At 34.5% G+C, this 22,528-nt stretch overlaps 1 protein-coding gene across 2 annotated transcripts in view; it reads left to right on the top strand.

Annotated features, from left to right (window-relative positions):
* FSIP2 (fibrous sheath interacting protein 2) overlaps positions 1-22,528 on the top strand; it is a 90,376-nt gene that overhangs the window by 4,720 nt on the left and 63,128 nt on the right. For both annotated transcript variants that reach the window (XM_059166833.1, XM_059166834.1), the window contains exons 4-11: positions 480-569; positions 1,791-1,930; positions 3,256-3,397; positions 3,895-4,005; positions 7,499-7,625; positions 11,143-11,232; positions 20,513-20,625; positions 21,422-21,464. In XM_059166833.1, the coding sequence (XP_059022816.1) occupies positions 480-569; positions 1,791-1,930; positions 3,256-3,397; positions 3,895-4,005; positions 7,499-7,625; positions 11,143-11,232; positions 20,513-20,625; positions 21,422-21,464 (856 nt within the window). The remainder of the gene's footprint in view (positions 1-479; positions 570-1,790; positions 1,931-3,255; positions 3,398-3,894; positions 4,006-7,498; positions 7,626-11,142; positions 11,233-20,512; positions 20,626-21,421; positions 21,465-22,528) is intronic.

The following is a 22,528-nucleotide window of genomic DNA, read 5'->3' as shown; positions in this document are numbered from 1 at the left end:
GTTGTGTGTACTAAATCCCCTAGCATGGCATAATGCATATTAATAAAGTAATGATAACTGGTTAGAAATTTCCTGTTGATTAAAAGTTGTAAAGAGTTAATGCAATTTATCACTCCTAATACAAAAATATTGTCAAGTGGTATGCTATTACTATTTTTCCTCAGAAAGAAAGGTGCAGGGTGCCTGGGTGGCTCAGTGGGTTAAGCCTCTGCCTTTGGCTCAGGTCATGATCTCAGGGTCGTGGATTGAGCCCTGCATCAGGCTCTCTGCTCAACAGGGAGCCTGTTTCCTTCTCTCCCTCTCTGGCTGCCTCCTCCTCTCACTCTCTGCCTGCCTTTCTGCCTACTTGTGATCTCTATCAATTAAATAAATAAAATCTTTTAAAAAATAAATAAATAAAAACAAAGTAATTGCTATGATTTTTAAATATTTGTATTTATATATTTTTGTCATTACTGTTGTTTTGTTTTGTTTTTTAGATTGTATGTACCTTGAGAGAACTGAATAAGTACAGGCAGTATCTTACCAGTTTAAAGTTAGACTTTGAAAGAAACTATATAAGAGATCAAGTAAGTTAAACACTTAAATTTGGTTTCTTTACATAAGGCTTAGCAGAAAGCGTTATTCGTATGCAAAATATTTTCACATAATATTTTTACCTTTAATTTTGACAAACTACTTTTTTGAAATGAAAATTTAGAAGAGGAATAAATAATATTTTGAGATTGCTATATTAAGCCAAGAAAAGGAACCAAGTCATCTATTAACAAGCCAATAGTAGTTTGTGTAATTTAGCAATTAAATTACTACTCAGATATGTCATTTCTACCTGAGCTAAGAGCAATAGGAAGAGTCTATTGTGGCAGCAAGATTCTTCAGCTGGAGTCCCCCAAAACATCTTTTGTAACAGGAAAGAAGGAGTATGAATAATTACAGTGTCCTATTGGTGACCGTAATAATATGTACACTGTGCATGTGTACCCACACACATGCAGCTGTCTTCATTCAACAAAAGATGTTCTTAAATGTGAAGTGGAATGAGCTGCTGTAGAGTGGATATAGACAGTGACTTCCTTTCAATTTTTGACAGTGGGTGCACATGTGCATGAGTGAACACAGGTTTTAGGGTCAAGAGAGTTGGATAAAAATGAGAAATGTGTTGTGTGTGTGTATGTTTACAAATTTATGTTCAAAGGTTAAGAGAGTTGTAGAGGGACACCTGGGTGGCTCAGTCAGTTGAGCATCTGACTCTCGGTTTTGGCTCAGGTTATGATCCCATGGGTGGTGGGATTGAGCCCCATCGTGGTCTCCACATGCAGCGTGGTGTCTGATTGAGAATTCTCTCCCTCTTTCCCTCCTCCCATTTGTGCACTTGTGCTCTTTCTCACTCTGAAATAAATAAATAAGTCTTTAAAAAAGAGAGAGAGTTGTAGGAAATAATGACTTTCGTACACTATTAAGTTTTCTATATTTTACCCAGTTTCCCCCTTATGTTTAGAGCTTCTCCTCCCCTCTTTTCTTATTATCATTTAATTTTTTCAGAATGGATAGAAAAATAAGATGAAATATTAATCATTTATTTTCAGAGAAAGATCTTTATTTTGGGTTGGCTGTCTTGTCTATAATAGCTAAACAGAATTAGCTATTCATGAAGTACAGGAATTTTACTAAGCATGTGATAGGACAGCTTTACTTCTGGGAATGTAAAATGAAAATTTTATATATACATAGTCAAATTTGCATACATTTATGTTTCTGTGTATATATGATAACACAATTCTTTTTTATAGGAAATGCTTGCAAAACAAGTAAATAGACTACAGGAAAACAGTCAAATACCTAGACGTTCTGATGTTGCACGGTTCCAAAATTTTTTGTTACAGGAAGGTACCCAATCTGTTAAAGATCAAGAAAGATTAATAAGGCACAGGTGAGACTAAAGTTAATGTGTGTTGCATTTATATATTGTGGACCCAAATATGTAGGAAGATACTAGAAAGAATTGACGGTAGGATTTTTAGAGAACTAGACACTACTTAACTCCACTACCGTCCCCACTCTGGAGAGGAAAGAAGACCAAGAGTTATGGGAATTGGGAAATTATGGTGGCAAAGCTGAAAAGAGAAATTTCTGCCAGAAAAGACAGGGTTGTTGCAAGTCCAAAAGGTAATCTAAGCTGATAACTGGAAAAGCAAAATCAGATCCAAAGTCCTTCCTATTGTAGGAGATGGAAGAAAATTATCTTTAGCACATGCTTCTACAGTAGCTTCTTATGATCATCTTCAAGGACTGACAGCATTAAGTTTGAATAAATTAGTGAAAAGTCAAAAAACGAAACTTTATCTAAGGCTAATATAAATATGCATCATCTCTAAATTGTCTTAAAGTCTTTGGATATTACTTACTAACATTCAATCATTACCATTCTGTGATCAAGAAGAAAGGGAAGGGATATGATTGGTCTTTTTCCTCCTCCTCCATTAAAGTGAGAGATTAGGCTGCAGTGCCTGACTTTTTATATTCCATATTTTTATTTCATGGTCGTTCCATAAAACAGATTGACATACCAGAGACCCAGACTCTTCGTTCAAGGCCTGGTAAATTACAGCAGACCTAATACATGTCTTTTTCTTAGGAAACTCAGATCTGTTTTTTGGTTTTTGGTGTTTTTCCAGATTTGAAGTCAGTGTTTCAGTTATTTTAGCTTTCATTTGCAAACCCATATTCCTAAATGTACAAAGTTACGAATACTTACTGTGCAAATTTTTTAAAATAAATTTGCTCCACATTTTATCATTGGTCGTACCATAATAAGAGATACTTATATACTAGGGAGATTTGCATAAGGAGTGAAGTATGGTGAGTTGGTGGGTCAGGCTGGTCTAAAGGTCCATGAGCAGAGCTGATAAGAAAACTGTAAAAATTCCTGCAGTTTAAGAAATAAAAAGTAGGGGTGCCCGGGTGGCTCAGTGGGTTAAAGCCTCTGCCTTCAGCTCAGGTCATGATCCGGGGGTCCTGGGATCAAGCCCCACTTCTGGTTCTCTGCTCAGCAGGGAGCCTGCTTCCCTTCCCCTCTCTCTACCTGCCTCTCCGCCTACTTGTGATCTCTCTCTGTCAAATAAATAAATAAAATATTAAAAAAAAAAAGACATAAAAAGCAAGCTAGAAGGTGGTTTGGGAGTATCAAAGCGGAAATGATGCCATTATAAGGGAAAGAAGCAATTCACCTTTACTTGTATTTGCACTTTTACTTAGATATTTGGATATGATAAATAGGGAATTAGAACAACTTGAGCACACAGCAGAAGAGCAACGCCTAATTCGGATGGATAGAGAAGAAAGACGACAGAGAGAATACACAAGGAGAAAACTTAGCCTTCGTAGAAAAATTGAAGAGGTGAGATAATAAAGTTAAAATATTTAGAGAAAAATTGTATACAGTTGCTTCATTTGTAATTAATTTACTTCTCTATTATACTTCTTGAAGTAATTTCAGGTCTGAATCATTTATCCACATTAATCTTTTTTCCCAGCTATAATATACAAGTTGTTACATAAAATAATGAGGCTGACACCACAAACTATTTATCTGAGCTAATCTCTACTATTAAAGAGATGATTGTGAAAGTCACTAGCCACTTTAACTCCCCAAAAGTCCTCATGAGAGGGTGGAAAATTCTTTAAATTTAGCTTTAGTAAAAAACTAACCATGCCTGCATTCGTAATAGGAGTCTGTAAGAAAAACCCATCCTAAAGCCTATGTATGACTTTAATTATGCCTGACCAGATTGCTGTTAGGTCCCTTGCTTGTTCTAATTTGCTTGGTGGTGGTGGAAAGAATACAAAGGTTTAGTGTGAACAGGTACTGAGTACAGTAACATTCGCGCTCTCTAGGAATGGAAGAATAAAGAGATGTTACTTCTGACAAGGATTGGAGAAGATGTTAAAAGAGAAGCTAGGATAGAGGAACAACGGCGTAGAAGCAGAGAAGAGAGTGACAGGAAGGTAGGATGAGCTTTAACCTCTAACTGGGACTGTTTAAGAAGCTTCTGCCAGCTTTGATATTTGGTAGTACAGTTTGTGAGGTAACAAACAGCCAGTTACCCCAAATGATATGCATTACACAAAACTGAAAGTTATGAAGTTCACTATATTTTGTCCCATTATATTCTGACAATAATCTGAAAAGTACTGTCCTATTTGATACAACTGCTTTTAACTTTATCTCACACCATAAACTATATTTGTAATTCCTCTAGAAAAAAATGATAAACTGATTTTTCTGACACTCAGAATTTCTTGGAAAAAGTTCTCAATATCTCCCACCAGCTAGGTTTTTTTTGGATTAACTGTTTTTAATTTTAAATACTACATAATATTTTATGATTGTAGAGTATAAACCATATAAAAGGAAAGAAAAAAAATATTTGTAACCCCAGCGTCACCCTATTATGTGGCATACACACACATTGTGTAATATTTCTATGAGAGTTTATTACAATAAATAAATTATGTTATTATGCCTTATAGGGTGTTTTGTAGATTGTTTTTTATTTAGTAAAATAACAGTGATAACTATCCATATCACTTAATGTTTGTCTAAAATTCTAAGTAATTTCAGTGGCTTATTGTTGACAAACCCAGAGGTGGCATAAGATACACATACTTTGGTTATATTGATACATACCACTACATCGAAATTTTTTTAATATTTTGAATTTAAAGATGTATGATAAACTTTTATTCTAATTTTGTTACATACACCTTTTAGTATTGTCAGTGCTTGTATGGTGAGCTCAGCTTATTCCACTTTACTGTAATTTTTATTTTCCAGTATTTACCCCTCTTTTCAGTGAGCGTTCTCTCCATGTTGATTTTTTTTTCTTCCAAACATCTCTGGAAGTATCTGGTTTGGAGAGAAACAGAATGTCCCAGGTCTCCTCTTTTTTATCAGGTCTCTGATACCAATTACTATTCAAGGAGTCCTGCCCAATTTTAGTGGCAACTAGTGCGATGGGACAAGTTCTGGCACTGGGAGAGCCCATTAGACATGACCACTGATTTTAGGCATGGTAACACCACAGGCTGCCTGAGCCAGGTTATTGGCAGAGCTATTTGAATTCTAGATATTTCCAGTGGAGTTATTCTAAATTGTTTCTTTTGAATCATGTCTTAATACAAGAGATTAATCTTTTTCACATTGACATGTTGTTGAGATATATACATATATATATATATATATATATATATATATATATATACACACACTCCAAAGTATGTGCTTAAATTACAGTTATCAAAATCTTTAAAAGATTTTTCCTTTGCACCTTTATCAAAAATCAGTTGTATAGACTGATTTTTGGACTCTTTTCTGTTCTTTGACCTATTTGTCTATTATACTGTCTTGATTATTATACCTTTAACAGTTCTTTAAATTAGTGGTGCTGACCTTCTAAGCCTGTTCTATTTTAAAGTTGTATTGAATAATCTAAGCCCTTTACGTTTCGATATAAATTTTCGAATCAGCCTTTCAATTTCTACAAAGAAATTTTGCCAAGATTTTGATTAGAATTATGTTGATTCTATTGTCAATTTGGGCACAGTTGATGTCTTGATAATATTGAGTATTCCAACCCATGAACTAAATATCTCTCCATTAATTTAGACTTCCTTAATTTTTGCAGTTTACAGGTGTTACACATCTTCTGATAGATTCATCCCTGGATATTTCATAATTTTTATGTTATTATCATTGGTATTTTTTTTATATTTTTTATTTTTTATAAACATATATTTTTATCCCCAGGGGTACAGGTCTGTGAATCACCAGGTTTACACACTTCACAGCACTCACCAAAGCATGCAACATGGGGGCTTAAGTGGGTACGAGAAGAATAAATGAAAGAAGATGGGATTGGGAGGGAGACAAACCATAAGTGACTCTTAATATCATTGGTATTTTTACCAACTATTTAAAATTCTGATTATTTGATCTTAGTATATAGAAAAGCATATTTTTATATTCATTTTGTATTTTTCATCGACAAAATCACTTATTCTAGGAATTTATTTCTAAATGCCGATTGATATTCTACAGAAATGATTATCTTGTCTTCAAATAAAGGTGGTTTTATTTCTTCCCTTTGAAGGTGGATCCATTTTTCACTTATTTTGCCTCATTGCCCTGACTATAACCTCTGTTATAACATAGTGCAGAAAAAATGATTATGGACATTATTATCAAATATTTCTTTTGCCCTTTCTTTTTCTCTGTAGGCATATTAGGCTGCTTGATGTTGTTCCACACATCACGAATACCCTTCATTTTGTAACTTTTTTTTCCCTTGTTTCCTTTTGGATGGCTTCTTTTCCTGACTGTGCATTAATTAATCTCTTCTTCTGCAATATCTATTCTACTATTAATGCATATCTTATATTATTCACCTCATACATTTAAAAAATTGATTCTGTTCCTTTTTACACCTTCTATATCTTTTCTTATGTTTTAATAGTCTTATCTTTAATTCTAACATTTGTGTCATTATGGGTCAGTTTTGATTGATTGATCACTCATTTTATGGGTTATATTTCTTTGCTACTTTTTATGCTTGGTATTTTTTGACTGGATGCCAGATATTGTGAATTTTACATTTTGGTTGCTGAATATTTTCATATTCTTTTAAATATCCTTTAGCTTTTTTCCTTGAATGTAGATAATTTCTTTGGAAACAGTTTGATTGTTATAGGTCTTACTATTTAAGATTTGTTAAGAAGGTCCAGGGCCATGTTCAATCTGACACTAGTTATTCCCCACCACTGAGGCAAAATCCATTTTAGAAATCTACACAATGTCCTGTGACTGACAAAGTTCTTCCAGAAGAAATGGCTAGTGAAAATAGGCATGATAGATAGGTGCCAAGCACTCTTCTCCCTAATGCTTTTGTACTGTCCTTTCTGTGGCCCTGCTTAGTTTCCTCACACACCTGTACTGATCCATCTCTTGCTAATAATACTCTAGGGAGCCCTTTGAGGATCTCTAAGGTTCTTTCTCTGCACAGTCATTTCCTTTCTGAGACATCTAGGGTCAATATTAGCCCAGAGATTCACAAAGGGAAGACACGTTTCATGTATTACGTGTATCTTTGGTCGGCCTGGGTGTTTTTGGTTAAGTTACTCAGGAATCCCTCCCATTGAGGATGATTTAGAAATTCCCTAAGCTCTGCAGGATAGCTATGATTAAGAGACCCCACCTCATCTGTGATGGGACCAGTTCCCTGAAGGTGTACCTTAGGTAACTGTATCTAAGTGCTCATGTTTGATTACAGATGGAAATTTACCCCTCACTGCCCTCCTAAATTTGTACATGTAACTTTACAAGTCACAAGACAGGAGTGACTTTTGATTTCTAATATACACTCTCACACTTTAAATATTTGTCTTTCATTTTTAAACAGGAAGCTGATGTTAACTTATATGTATATATATATTAATATTTTAGAAACAAGCCCTTCTAGAGAAAAAAATGGCTTATCATTTACAAAAGATGCAAGACAACAACTTTAAAGGAGAAGAGATGAGAAATGACACATTTCATTACAGAGGACAAGGTGGAACATATTGTGAATGTAAGAATATTAAAAGCTGATAGAGCTATGTAGAAAATTCTTATTTATATATTTACATAAAAATCTTTTTGTAAAATTCTGTTTGCTTACAAAATTCTGTTTGCTTACAAAATTTGTTTGTAAAATTGCTATATGCTTTGTGCTAGGCACAGTTCTAGGCATTTCTCTATTACAGTTCAAGCTGAAAAGCAGACATATATGTAAAAATTAAAACAAAGTAAAATAATCTTATCAAGTGGTTCAGTAGACAAGCTCACCTATATTGCAGTTCTAACCAACTTACATATGCTAAAAAAAAAAAGTGTATTTTTAGCATAAAATAATAGACTTTTTAGCATAAAAAGTATAAATGAAACTTTAAAAACTTGCATGTAAGATAATTGCTAATATATAATAACAGGGTAATCTACTATGTTGCCAGCCAGAAAGGGCAATACCAGAAGAAAGTGGTTGGGGGTTGGGGGCAGGAGGTTGGGGAATAAGGAAAGGAGGAGGTAGAGAAGAAGGAAAAAGTAAGGAAAAAAGAAAAAAAAAAGGAAATGAAGAGTTTAAAGGAGGGACATCCAGTCATGACTTTGCCATGCCCAATCTCTACCAGCTTTCTTTTATTTATAACATTATAAAATATAGTGAGTTTATTAAATTAAATAAATTAATGATATTAATTACAATTTAATGGCCAGAATAAAAAATGTAGCCTTGCTTGAGTTATCATGACTATGTAGTATTAGGAAAGAATAAAATCATCTTCCATCCCATCAATCCTATCTCTATCCCATCAATCCTGTTTGTAGGCGAGAGCCTCCTCCTGTTTCTCCAGTAGATTATTAGCTAGTTTCCATCGGCTCTTTTTTCTACCTACTTCAAATCCATTTTTCATGTGGCTACTCATTAAACTTTAAATCTGTCCTGAGGCTTTCTTCCAGCCCCAAAATGTAAAAATCCCCATTACCTCTTAAATGAAGTTCAGACTTTTGAGTCAAATGTTCATCACCATTGAGAGCCCAACCCAAACCTGACTTTTTTTGTTTGTTTGCTTATGTTACATATTGTTTTTTATTTAATTTTTTATTTTTTATAAACATATAATATATTTTTATCCCCAGGGGTACAGGTCTGTGAATCGCCAGGTTTACACACTTCACAGCACTCACCATAGCACATACCCTCCCCAATGTCCATAACCTCACCCCCCTTCTCCCAACCCCCCTCCCCCCAGCAGCCCTCAGTTTGTTTTGTGAGGTTAAGAGTCATTTATGGTTTGTCTCCCTCCCAATCCCATCTTGTTTCATTTATTCTGACTTTTACACTTCATTTCAAAGGTAGCTACGACCTAGGGCTGAGGTGCTTAGGCTCTGGAGCCAGACTGCTGAATCCCAAGCACTGCTTTCCCATTATCTAGCCATGTAAATAGCTTGAACAAATTACTTAACCTCTGTGAGCTAAGTTTCATCATCTGAAAATGAAAATAATATTCCTAGAAGTGCCTGGGTAGCTCAGTGGGTTAAAGCCTCTGCCTTCGGCTCAGGTCATAATCCCAGGGTCCTGGGATCGAGCCCCACATTGGGCTCTCTGCTCAGCAGGGGGCCTGCTTCCTTTTCTCTCTCTCTCTCTCTCTCTCTCTGCCTGCCTCTCAGCCTTCTTGTGATCTCTATCTGTCAAATAAATAAATAAAATATTTTAAAAAAGAAAATAAAAGAATATTCCTAAATTCTCATAAAAATCTCAAAACCACTAGCTCATAATAAGCAGTCAATTTATTTCATTGTCCAATCAAATGAGACGACTGACTATTCCTAAAACACAAGTAACTTTTCTTACTTATGTGCCTCTCTTTGTCCAATTTTCTTAGTCTGGAGTGCTGTGCTCACTGTCCATCTAACCCTATCCCACAGTTCGTTTAGCTCCACAATAAATGACACTCCACAAAGTCTTTCTTAATATAACCCTAATTGCAAGATCCTTCTCTGCGGCTCCTGGCTGGCTTAGTTGGTTAAGTGTCTATCTTCAGCTCAGGTCATGATCCCAGGGGTCTGAGATCCAGCCCCACGTTGGGTCTCTACTCAGGAGGAAGACTGCTTCTTCCTCCACCTGCCAACCCCCTGTCTGTGCTCTCTCTGTCAAATAAATGATCAAAATCTAAAAAAAAAAAAAGGAAGTTCCTTCTCCTTTAAATCCTTTATAGTACTTTGTATCAGTCTCCATACATTCATTCATTACATACTTTCTGTGTCTTAATCATCCATAATATTCTAACTACCACTTTTGTGTTCACAGAACAAAGAGTACTGTGTGTGTGTGTGTGTGTGTGTGTGTGTGTGTGTGTATAAAATATATATATACTAAATGGACTAATTCAACCTATTCAGCTCATTGAAATAATGACAACAATCTCTTGCTTCAGAAAAGAAACCACTTTAGGGGCCCCTGGGTGGTTCAGTCAGTTAAGTGTCTGACTTTTGATTTCAGCTCAGGTCATGATCTCCTGGTTAAGAGATCAAGCTGTGCTCAGTGTAGATTCTGCTTCAGACTCTCTCTCCTCCCCCCTTCCTCTCGCAAATTAAGAAAATGTTAAAAAAAAAAAAAAAACACTTTAGTAACAATATACATCCCTACATCTTCAACTGCTAAATTTCTAACTTAGTAGGAAAGGAGTTTCAAGTAGACATTTTAGACATTTGTTACCTCAGAACCCCTCTTCTGAAGAAGATGCAAATGAATTTAATTTATATTACCAAGGTGACAGAGAATATCTATTTTACAAATGAAATTGAATTATACTTCCAAGTAACATTGTCATCTTCCACTAAGTTGACAGTTTCCAGAGAGACAGAGAGAATGAGAAGGGAATATTAGGTGAATTTTCCCCAATGAGACAAATCACTCTCATATTTTACATCTCTAATGAAAACTTCTTTGATGAAAGTATAATTGAGTACACTTGATGTGAGGAGCTTTTGCCCTAAGTAAATGGTTAGAAACAGGAAATACAATGACCTTTTTCATACAGGAAGAATATGTATGCAGGTGCTTATGCCAGGCTGGAAGGCACACCCAAGAACTACAAGAGTCACTATGGACTAGTGGGTCTTAAGCCAGTAGCTATGATGGTAGGCATTCCCCCCACAGACAGGAAATGATATGTTACAGTTGGTCTGTGTGTCACCTTTCTCTCTACAAGAAGAAAATTCTGTCCCTCCAAGTATATCTTTTAACTGTGGATAATGTTTAAGAGTAATTGTATCTATATATATATAATATATATAATCTGTATTAATAAAATAATATAATATAATTAATAATATATATAATGATAACAATAAAACTGAAGGATAATGTTTCAAGAGTAATTGTCTTCCCATTTCACATCTCTCCATTTTCTCCAGTACTTCCCCACAGTGCCATATTTACAAATTAGCATAAGGCTCACTTCCCCTTGGGCATGAAGAAATAGACTATCTTGGGTAGTTCTGTCATCATTATTATTAAAAATAAATGTTTTATTACATTTCTTTAGCTTATTCTCCAAAGAAGAAAAAGAAGACTTACAATAATATAAACTTAATTTATACTGTTGGTGACCAGAGAGCAAGTAAAGAAGCATATGGTAATTGCATATTTTGATAAGAAATACTAAGTAGTAATTTGGAGAAAGACTGAGCTTGGATAGCATCTTTTGCATAAATGCTTTCAATGCTTAAATCTTCTGTTTTTTGTTGTCAAATAACTGATTTAGAGTGATGCGTACCAGTAATGACAAAATCTCTATTGCTTTCAGAATCTGATCTCTAGTTACTGATTTAGTGTTCTAAACTTAACATTATGTCATCATTTTAGAAAAATCAAATGAAGAGTCTATTGCTGTTAAAGAAGCAGTATATTAAACCTAACAAATTGCAAAACAGTTTTAATAACACTCAAAATGATTTTAGAAAACTCTTAAGTGGGTCAGAAATTAACTCCAAAACTACTGTGAACCCTATTTATTATTTGTCTCATACTGTGTTACTTGATATTGTCTAGTAGGCTCATGGATAAAACAAGGAGCCCAAATTACAACATAAAACTCCTCCAAATAATATACTATCATAAATATGAGACTATTAAAAGAACCTAGATGTCCATCAACAGATGAATGGATCAAGAAGATGTGGTATATATACACAATGGAATACTATGCAGCCATCAAAAGAAATGAAATCTTGCCATTTGCTACAACATGGATGGAACTAGAGCGTATCATGCTTAGCGAAATAAGTCAAGCAGAGAAAGACAACTATCATATGATCTCCCTGATATGAGGAAGTGGTGATGCAACATGGGGGCTTAAGTGGGTAGGAGAAGAATAAATGAAACAAGATGGGATTGGGAGGGAGACAAACCATAAGTGACTCTTAATCTCACAAAACAAACTGAGGGTTGCCGGGGGGAGGGGGTTTGGGAGAAGGGGGTGGGATTATGGACATTGGGGAGGGTATGTGCTTTGGTGAGTGCTGTGAAGTGTGTAAACCTGGTGATTCACAGACCTGTACCCCTGGGGATAAAAATATATGTTTATAAAAAATAAAAAAAAATTAAAGTCTAAAAATAAATAAATAAATAAATAAATAAAATAAAATAAAAAGTTGAACGATATGATCCTCCTCCCACTATCAAGTTTCCAGGGAAAAATTAAAGTATAAAAGCTAAAATTCCAGATGGGATCAGGAGGGAGACAAACCATAAAAGACTCTTAATCTCAGCAAACAAACAGGGTTTCTGAGGGGTGGGGAGGTAGGGATAGGGTGGTTGTGTTATGAACATTGGGAAGGGTATGTGCTATGGTGAGTGCTGTGTAATGTGCAAGCCTAATGATTCACAGACCTGTACCCCGGGGCAAATATACATTATAAGCTAATAGAAATAATTTAAATACATAAATATTTGAACTTAAAAAAAAAAAAGCTAAAATTCCTTTGGCCTTATCAGTTCAAATCTAAAGAAAAAAAGTCCAAAATCTTTCCTCCCTGGTAATGTAATGTGATCAGTCTCATCAAGACTTAGAAACCAAGGAATGACAAGGTTGCTTTAGTGGAAGCTGTCTTCCACTCAGGACCACTGAGTTACAGTTAATTCAATACTAAGCTTCATGGGTCCTATTTTTAAAGTTCAACAGTTTTTTTTAAAAGACACAGTAGTTATTACAACATAAAAAATTATGACAATACCAGCCCCATCTCTACTAAATATAGACAATAAAACTAAATTCTCAGTTTCTACAGCAGTTATCTCACACAGAATAATCTTCTAAAACTCTAGTGTTTAATGCAACACAGACTGGTTCTATTGATGGCAAAAATTCTAGCGTTATTAGGAGAGGATGGTAGATGTAAAATATTGTTTTCAGCCAGAATATCAGTCTGTGACAATTGTTCAGGGATCAAACCTATAAATTTCCTTTTGCTGTCACACCTTCCTCCCTCCCACTAACAACGCTAGGTAACCACTGATTATTCTTCATTACTATAGTTCTTTTGTCTTTAGAGCATGTCTTATAAATAGAATCTAAAAGTAGACATTTCATAATGTCTTTCTTTGTTCACTCAGTGTTTAAAATGTATTCAAGTTATTGCATGTATTGATAGTTTACTCCTTTAGTATTTCTGAGTAGTACTCCATTGTATGTATGCACTAGAATTTGTGTATACATTCATTGTGTATACATTCATTATCTGAAAAAAATTTTGGTTATTTCCAGGTTTTGGTGTTTATGAATAAAAAAATCAGAAGTATTTATAGTCAGCTTTTTGTCTAAACAAGGGATTGTCAAGTCATATGGTAAACATATGTTTATATTTATAAAGAGCTATCTAACTGCTTTCCAGAATGCCTATAATATTTTGCATTCCCAGGGCACCTGGGTGGCTCAGTGGATTAAAGCCTCTGCCTTTGGCTCAGGTCATGATCTCAGGATCCTAGGACTGAGCCCTGCATCAGGCTCTCTGCTCAGCGGGGAGCCTGCTTCCGCCTCTCTCCCTCTGCTTGCCTCTCTGCCTACTTGGGATCTCTGTCAAATAAAGAAATAAAATCATTTTAAAAATCTTATAAAAATTATTTTGCATTCCCACTAGTAATGCATGAGAGATGCATTTGCTGTGCAGTCCTGCAACCATCAGTATTGTCATCAATTTTTTAAAAAGATTTTATTTATTTGGCAGAGAGAGAAAGAGAGCACACAAGCAGGGGGAAGAGTAGATAGAGAGAGAAGCCACCCAAAAAAGACCACCCAGGTGTCTTAGCAAGTTTTTCTTTTAGTCATTCTAGTACATGTTGTGGTATCTCATTGTGATATTCATTTGCATTTCCTTAATGTCTAACGATGATGACCATCTCACATTTGTTTGCCTTTCATAAATTCTGCTTGGTAAACTATCTTTTGAAGGTTTTTGCTCATTTTTAATTTTTGCTCATTTTTAATTGGGTGGTTTTCCTACTGTTGAGCTTAAGGAGTTATTTATGTATTATGAATACACATCTTTTTCAGATATGTGAGTTGCAAATATTTTCTCTCAGTTATTTGCCTTTTCATTTTGTTCCACTGATCAGTTTATGCATCTATCTCTTTGCCAATACTGCGCTATCTTGATTATTGTAGCTTTTTACTGTCTTAAAATCAGGTACTATAATTCTACTATTTTTTCCCTCAAAATTTAAGAACTGTTTTAATTCATTTGCCTTCTGCATATAAATTTTATGATCAGCTTGTCTGCAAAAAATATCCTGGGACTTTTGAATGAGGTACATTAGATCAATCTACAGATCATTTTGAAGAGAAAAGAAATCCTTAAAGATTTTGGTCTTCCAGTCATTAGACAATATCATATCTCTTACTGCTTCTTTAGGTTGTACTTGATTTCTGTTGTCTTTTCATAGTTTTCAGCATAGATATCTTGTTGTGTTATATTTGTATATATATATTTATGTTATGTTATATTTATACATAAGTACTTCATTTCTTTGGTACTATTATACATGACATTTTTAAAATTTGTTTTCCAATTGTCCGTGACTATATTTTTAAAAGATTTATTTATTTATTTGAGGGAGAGAGTGAGTGTGAGCCAGGGGAGGGGCAGAGGGAGAGGGAAGGAGGGAATCTGCCAGCATACTCCCTGCTGAGTGCCAAGCCACCCTGAGATCATGACCTGAGCTGAAATCAAGAGTAGGATGCTCAACTGACTGAGCTATCCAGGCACCCCTGTCCATGACTATTGTTTTACTATGCCGCCTTATACAGATTTTTTTTTTTTTTTTTTTTTTTTTTTAGTGGTTGGTCCAGTTAACAATGTACTTAGCTTTTCACAATCAACTATTAATAGATATTTAACCCTTTAAGTGGAATGCGGAAATTTTGCCATTATATATGACTCCTTATCCCTCTTCTCTTTGTTATAGTTGTCCTTGTATTACATCTACATACATGAAACATCCACTCAGACAATATAATAAATTTAAATAACTAAGTAGAAGATTAGCCTATTATATTCACTCAGATAGTTACCATTTTCAATTCCCTTTAATTTCTGATATCCCAGGTTTCTTTCCAGTATCATTTTTTTCAGCCTATAGAATTTCCCTTCGGTTCTCTTTTAGAACAAATTTTCTGGCACTGAATCACCTTAAATTTCCCTTCATCTAAGAACGTCTTTATTTTATCTTCATTCCTGAATGATAGTGTTTGCATTTGATATAGAATTATACATTGACATTTTTTCTCAGAACTTGAAAACTGTTGTTGCATTTCATTGTGTTTCCATGGTTCTGATGAGATATGAGCCATATTTGAATTGTTGATCCTCTGTAAGTAAGGTGACATTTTTCTCTGGTTGTTAAGATTTTGGGGGGTGGGAAATAGATTTAGCAACTTCATTATGATATGTCTTGGTGTGGATTTCTTCTTTTCTTTTCTTTTTTTTTTTTTTTCTGTTTTAAGTTTCACTAAATTTCCTTAAGCTGTAAGTTTATATCTTTTGCCAAATTTCTTTAAAGCAGATTTCCTTCTCCCACAGAAATAACTACAAATCTGGTGCAAATCTGGTAATTGTCTAATCATTATTTTTAAAATATATTTACTACAAACTACATATATATATATATATATATATATAGGCATAGATACTGTTAAAATATTTTAATGTAACTTATATGCTGCTGTATCCAGTCTTATGTGACTTGCTTTTTACACTCAGCATTTCAGAATTTTTTTTATCTCTGTGCTGCCTGACATTTTATTTCATTTCACTATTGATCTTATCCATTATGTGAATATACCACAATTTATACATTTGTTTTTCTGTTGATGTAAGTATCTATTATTCGGACAATATTGCACTGAACATCCACGTGTGTGTGTGTGTGTGTGTGTGTGTGTGTAAAATCTCATGGTACTCACAGTGAGGAGATTCTTTAGGGGGTATAAGCCTAAATATAGGATTTCTGGGTCATGTTTTCCCTTCTGAGAAGTTATCTTTTCAAATCTTTTGTCCATTTTTCTTTTGGGTTTTCTTTTTCCTATGGATTTTAAAATCGGTTAAAGCGGGACGCCTGGGTGGCTCAGTTGGTTAAGCAGCTGCCTTCGGCTCAGGTCATGATCCCAGCGTCCTGGAATCGAGTCCCACATCGGGCTCCTTGCTCAGCAGGGAGCCTGCTTCTCCCTCTGCCTCTGCCTGCCATTCTGTCTGCCTGTGCTCGCTCTCTTCTCTCTCTCTCTGATAAATAAATAAAATCTTTAAAAAAAAAATAAAATAAAATAAAATTGGTTAAAGCCATACTAGACATTTGTCTATTATATACATATATGTAGTATAATAAATAACTTCTAATTTCTATTTTTCTATTGTTTCCTTTTATCTCTTGATGACAGAAGTTCTGAAATCAATAAGGCTGATGTTAATTTTTTTGTGTTATTTAGAGCAAATATTTCCAGTCTTGTAAATGACTTTTTTAGCTTTTCTCATTAAACATTTCAAAAATAAATAAAAACCAGCAGTACCCTTAATGTGTCTATCATCAACTTCAACAATGACTCATGAATAATTTTTTGTCTACACGCTCAACCTCTCTTCACTGCCTTGTTTTTCCAAAGCACAGCCCATCAATATGTAAATATGTATCTAAAAGATAAGGATTTTTTTAATGCATTACAGCAAAACCATTAGCACATGTTATAAATAATCCTTTAATATAAGAAAATATTTAATCCCGATTCAATTTTCCAATGATGTCATAAATGTCACAAAAATATTTTGATGTTAGTTTGAATGTACATTGACATGCATTGCAATAATTTGTTATGTAACCTAATAGATTCTCCTTCCATATACCCTCCCTGCTTCCTTTTTTTCTTTTTTTTAAAGATTTATTTATTTATTTGACAGACAGAGATCCCAAGTAGGCAGAGAGGCAGGCAGAGGGAGAGGGGGAAGCAGGCTCCCTGCTGAGCAGAGAGCCTAATTCGGGGCTTGATCCCAGGACCCTGAGATCATGACCTGAGCTGAAGGCAGAGGCTTAACTCACTGAGCCACCCAGGTGCCCCGTCCCTGCCTGTGGGTTGCTGCACTAGGGGTGGGGTTCTCAGCTTGACCACATCTCTGCCTCTCCTCTCAACCAAATGTGGCCTTTTTACCTCTTTCTTAGAAAGAATTGTTCTAGATGTAGCTGGAGATTTAGTGTGTCCAAGGGAGGAGGTGAAGTCAGGGTCTTCTTATGCAGCCATTCACAGGTTGTTTCTCTAACAAGACTGATTCAAAGATAGTGGTTAGTCTCCCCATCAGGCAGCATATAATATCTCCTTTTCTTTCTCTTTGTAATGGAGCAGCCATTTATGTTCAAGGCCTAGATCCATGAACTAATTACAGGTTGCAAAGTTGGGGTATTTTTTTAATTATTATTATTTTATTTTTTATAAACATATAATGTATTTTTATTCCCAGGGGTACAGGTCTGTGAATTGCCAGGTTTACACACTTCACAGCACTCACCATAGCACATACCCTCCCCAATGTCCATAGCCCCACCTCCCTCTCCCAAACCCCCTCCCCCCAGCAACCCTCAGTTTGTTTTATGAGATTAAGAGTCACTTATGGTTTGTCTCCCTCCCAATCCCATCTTGTTTCATTCGTTCTTCTCCTACCCCCTTAACCCCCCATATTGCATCTCCACTTCCTCAAGGGATATTTTATTTTTTTTTTAATTTTTAATTTTTTATAAACATATATTTTTATCCCCAGGGGTACAGGTCTGTGAATCACCAGGTTTACACACTTCACAGCACTCACCAAAGCACATACCCTCCCCAATGTCCATAATCCCACCCCCTTCTCCCAAACCCCCTCCCCCCAGCAACCCTCAGTTTGTTTTGTGAGATTAAGAGTCACTTATGGTTTGTCTCCCTCCCAATCCCATCTTGTTTCATTCGTTCTTCTCCTACCCCCTTAACCCCCCATATTGCATCTCCACTTCCTCAAGGGATATTTTAAATCTATGATTCCTTCTTCATGGATTAACTGTAATACTTGTATAAAATGAACTTCCTCTTAATTACTACTTCGCTACAATGTGGTGTATAAGATACTTCAGAAAAGCAGATTGATGCTTAATATTTTACCACCATTTATCAGTTTTCAAAATAGTTAATTGTTTCAGTAGCATCCTCCAACAGTGAGCAACCAGTTTTGTTTTATGTCATTATGAATTTATAGATTTAAATAAATTGAAAGTGCTTCAATACAGTTCTCTTACCGTGCTTATTCATGCTGAAAGTTTGATAGCTTTGGTGAGTGGGATCTCCGTTTAAGATAATTCTTGAGTCCTTTGTGACATAACCCTAATGATTTCTGATAGCTTCCTTGCTATCTGGGAAGACAGGATTATTCAACCTTATAGTGTACACATTCAAATTGCTTCAATATCATTGAGTTTTACTGTCGTTTTTGCAAAGATAAAGTGAACATATATAGATGATAGATATACAGACAGAACTGTTAGTGGAAATTCTGTTTTATTTATTTGTTCTTATGTGGATACAGTGTTCTCTTAATTACTGTAACTTTATAATAAGTCTTGAAATATGGCAATTTGAGTTCTCTAACATTCATGGTTCTTCTAGGCTGACTTGCTGATTGTTGGTCCCTTATATCTCTAATAAATTTTAGACTGAGCTTTCTAGTTTCTACAACATATTCTTCTGTGATTTCTTTGAAATCACTTTTCGTTTTCTTTTTCTCACTGGCTAGCACCTCCATGATAGTGTTGAATAAAATTATGATTGTGTACAACTTAATCTTGTTCCAAACACCTAAGGGAAAGCTATCAATATAAATTAGAGTATCATCTTTAGATATTTGAAGATAACTTTTATCATAGGAAGGACATATCCTCAAATTCTTCATTCACAAAGAGGTTTGATCATGAATGTGTATTGAACTTTATCATATTTTTCTCTGCATTTTTTGAGATGACCATCTAAATTTTCTTTTTTATGTTTTAATGTTGTTCTGAATCACTTTGGCTTATTTTTAATGAGTAATGGATTAACCTCATTCATTATGCATTAACTTTATCATGTATTGTTAGATTCAATTTATTTTACTTATGATTTTTGTATCTTTGCTAATGGGGAGATGTTTACTGAGGTTTTCTTTTCCTGTAATACCTTTCAGTGATTTTGGTATCAGAGTGATCTTGATCTCAAAGTATGAGCTGGGAAAGAAATTCATTCCTCTTCAATTTTCTGGAAGAGTTTGTGTGGAATTTATGTGATTTCTTCCTTAGATCTTAGGTATACTTCAGAAATGAAGTCATTAGAGCCTGGAGCTTTCTTTCTGGACATCTTTTTAACATATTCAATTTCCTTTGTAGATATGTAGTTCTTCATATCAACTATTCATGAATGAGATTAGTTTGTGTTTTTTAAGGAATTAGTCACTTGTATATATTGTTAAACTTAACTGCCATGCATTTTTCATAATATTCCTTTATTATTATTTTTAGTATTCTCTATAGATTGTTGTTGTGGTGTTATCTCTAATCTTCCTGATGCTGAAAAATTGTCTTCTCTTTTCCCTGGTCAATCTGGCTTTTGTTGAAGTTTTCAAAGAATCAGTTATTAGGTTCATTATTTTCTCTCTTTTTTCTATTTCTTTGATTTTCACTTTGATCTTTACTATTTTTCTTCTGCTTATAAATGTGGGCAAGAATGTGAAAGAATTGAAATTCTGATGCACAGGTGAATGATAGGTAAAAGGTATAGCCATTTTGGAAAACAGTGTGGTGTTTCTTAAACCTGGTGATTCACAGACCTGTACCCCTGGGGATAAAAATATATGTTTATAAAAAATAAAAAATTTAAAAAAAAAATGAGTCTCGTTGGGCTCTTTATAACAACAACAACAACTAAATAGAAGGACATATTTATTGAACAGAAATAAAATACCTAGTGACTGAAAAAAAAAAAAAAAAAGTTAAACTTATACCTACCATATGATCCAGTCATTCCACTACTAGGTATTTACCCAAGAGAAATGAAGACTCATGTCTACATAATTGACGTGTACATAACAGCTCATAAAGGTTTATTTGTGAAAGGCCAAAATGGAAACAACCCAAATAGTAGGTAAGTGGATAAAAAACTGTGATTTATCCATATAATAAAACACTTCTCAAGAGATGAAAAAATTTTAATGGTGTTGTAAAAGTTATTTTGATTGCAGTGATAGCCTCAGAGTTGTAGACATATTTTAAAATTTAAAAAAATTTCAATTTAAATAAGTGTGGTTTGTTGTATTTCAGTTACACTTCAATAGGTTGTTTTTAAAAAACTATGGTGTCTCTCTCTCATTTACTTTCAGGACCTGCATCAAATGTTATTTATCAATCTTTAAGTAGTTCAAAGACTGTTGTCAAAAAACCAGCAACTTCAGCTGGCCAGTTAGAAGTGCAAGTTAATGGTACAGAACAAAAGGTATAATATTGTCCCAATCTTTTGAATGGTGATTATTTATCTAGTTAATTTTTCACGTCTATGACCTATCTACTTCACTAGCATGATACTGATTGGCTAAGGGTATTATGATCTATTCATGAGGCCAAATCTCTCCTTAAGAGTATTGAGTCACTGTGTAATTTAGCAGAAACTAATTCAAACATTTAGCAATTGCAATAATAATAGCCAAAATTTATTGAACATCTATTGTTGACCAAGCCCTGTGCTCAACCAGAAGGATGGGAAAATGAGCAAATTGGGACACATAACGATAAAAACATGAATAAAACATAATCACTCCCCTTGAGGACCCATTACCTGATGGTGCAGACAGACACGGGGAAAATATCACAATGAAATGATGATCTCAAAATAAAAATAAAATTTTGGCCAAAATTTTGAGAAATATGTTTGCTAAGCTAGAGGCTGGATTGGAATGGGTTATATTTATTTCCCTTAGACAGATTGATGACTCTAAACTTTTTAGAACCAACCACTGAATGGATTACTATGCCTTTAAGCAACGTATGGAATACTAGAAAAGGAACAATGGTACATTGCTACATAATGAACTCAGTTTTAAAGTAATTAAATTTGAGATTCCCTATAGAAGATAATCTAGAAGGTTGTTAATATATATTTTCCCTGAGACAATTTTCATGTGAAAGTTAGGGGATAAATGGGGGAAATTTTTTATAAATTTGGTTGATTGACAGAGGCAAACTTTCTTTTAGAAGTACAGTTGCTAATGAATGTTTTTCTCTATACCATATAGAAAGACAGAGTAACCAGAAAATCAAGTACTTTTGATGATAGAGGTAAAATAAAAAATAGTCATACTTGTTATTTTGTTAAGTTCATAATCATGGCTTTATCATATAGTTTTTCAAATTGTTCTACCTGATTATAAAATCCATGGTTATTTTGGAAAGCAAGGCATGGTATAAAATTATTTATGAATATAGATATTATAATTGGCTCATGTATTTCAGTGATTGTTTGATGAGTATAGCTTTTGCATTTTGCGAACTGTAGAAAAGTTAGGGTCCCTACTGTGGCTGTTTATAGTGCTACAACACATTACTGATATACTTGATTCAGTAAGGTATAGCACAGAGAACTATCTCCAGGAAGGTCCCTGTACTCCACTGCCATCAATTCTCCACAGATAATATGTCTTATTTCTCATCTCCCCTTCAGTGGACTACACATTAGCTAAATTTTTCTGTGCCTTGTTAGATTTCTGGAAGTCACTAAAAATACTTCCATACATATCCTTCATATATATACAGAAAATATTAGACACCCCCATCCAGTGGCCAATGATTCCTGCAAATTCAATACAATATCAAAGTCATCATCTTCCTGATCTTTCTTCTGTTTTCACCCAGGCACAAGATGTGAGTTATCTTAGACTCCTTTTTTTTCTTGTATTTGCAATCCAAAGTTGCCACTTTCTGTCTATCTCCTTTTCTTTTGCCCTTTTTTATTTTTTTCATTCCCACAGTTTCTACCCTTGTTTCCTTCATTCTTGACTATTTCAGTAACCTTCCTCCATTCTCCTCCTCCTCCTTTAATCCACTATAAATTTTACTGTGAAAGCAGTCTTCCCTAAAACACAGCTTTGGTTATTCCCCTACCCAAGTAGTGACTGGTCTTCCATTGCAGACTGAATGAAATGGAAACAATTCTGGCAGTGGTCTGTGTTTAATTATAGGCATTAAACTGGCATAATGTTAAATAAATTAGGATTAGAGGTTAAGGATTTCAGACTTGTCTCTAAAGGCAATGGTGAACCACTGGAAATCTGCAGCCAGTGAACACTTAAAAAGGTCATATTATTCTTGGAGATACTTCCTTAACTCAAATATATCCCTAATTG

Source organism: Mustela lutreola, chromosome 3 (genome assembly GCF_030435805.1).
Source record: "Mustela lutreola isolate mMusLut2 chromosome 3, mMusLut2.pri, whole genome shotgun sequence".
In the NCBI taxonomy this organism is placed as follows: Eukaryota; Metazoa; Chordata; class Mammalia; order Carnivora; family Mustelidae; genus Mustela; species Mustela lutreola.
The sequence above is the reverse complement of the archived record's forward strand: the minus strand, read 5'-3'. Positions and strand labels throughout refer to the sequence as shown.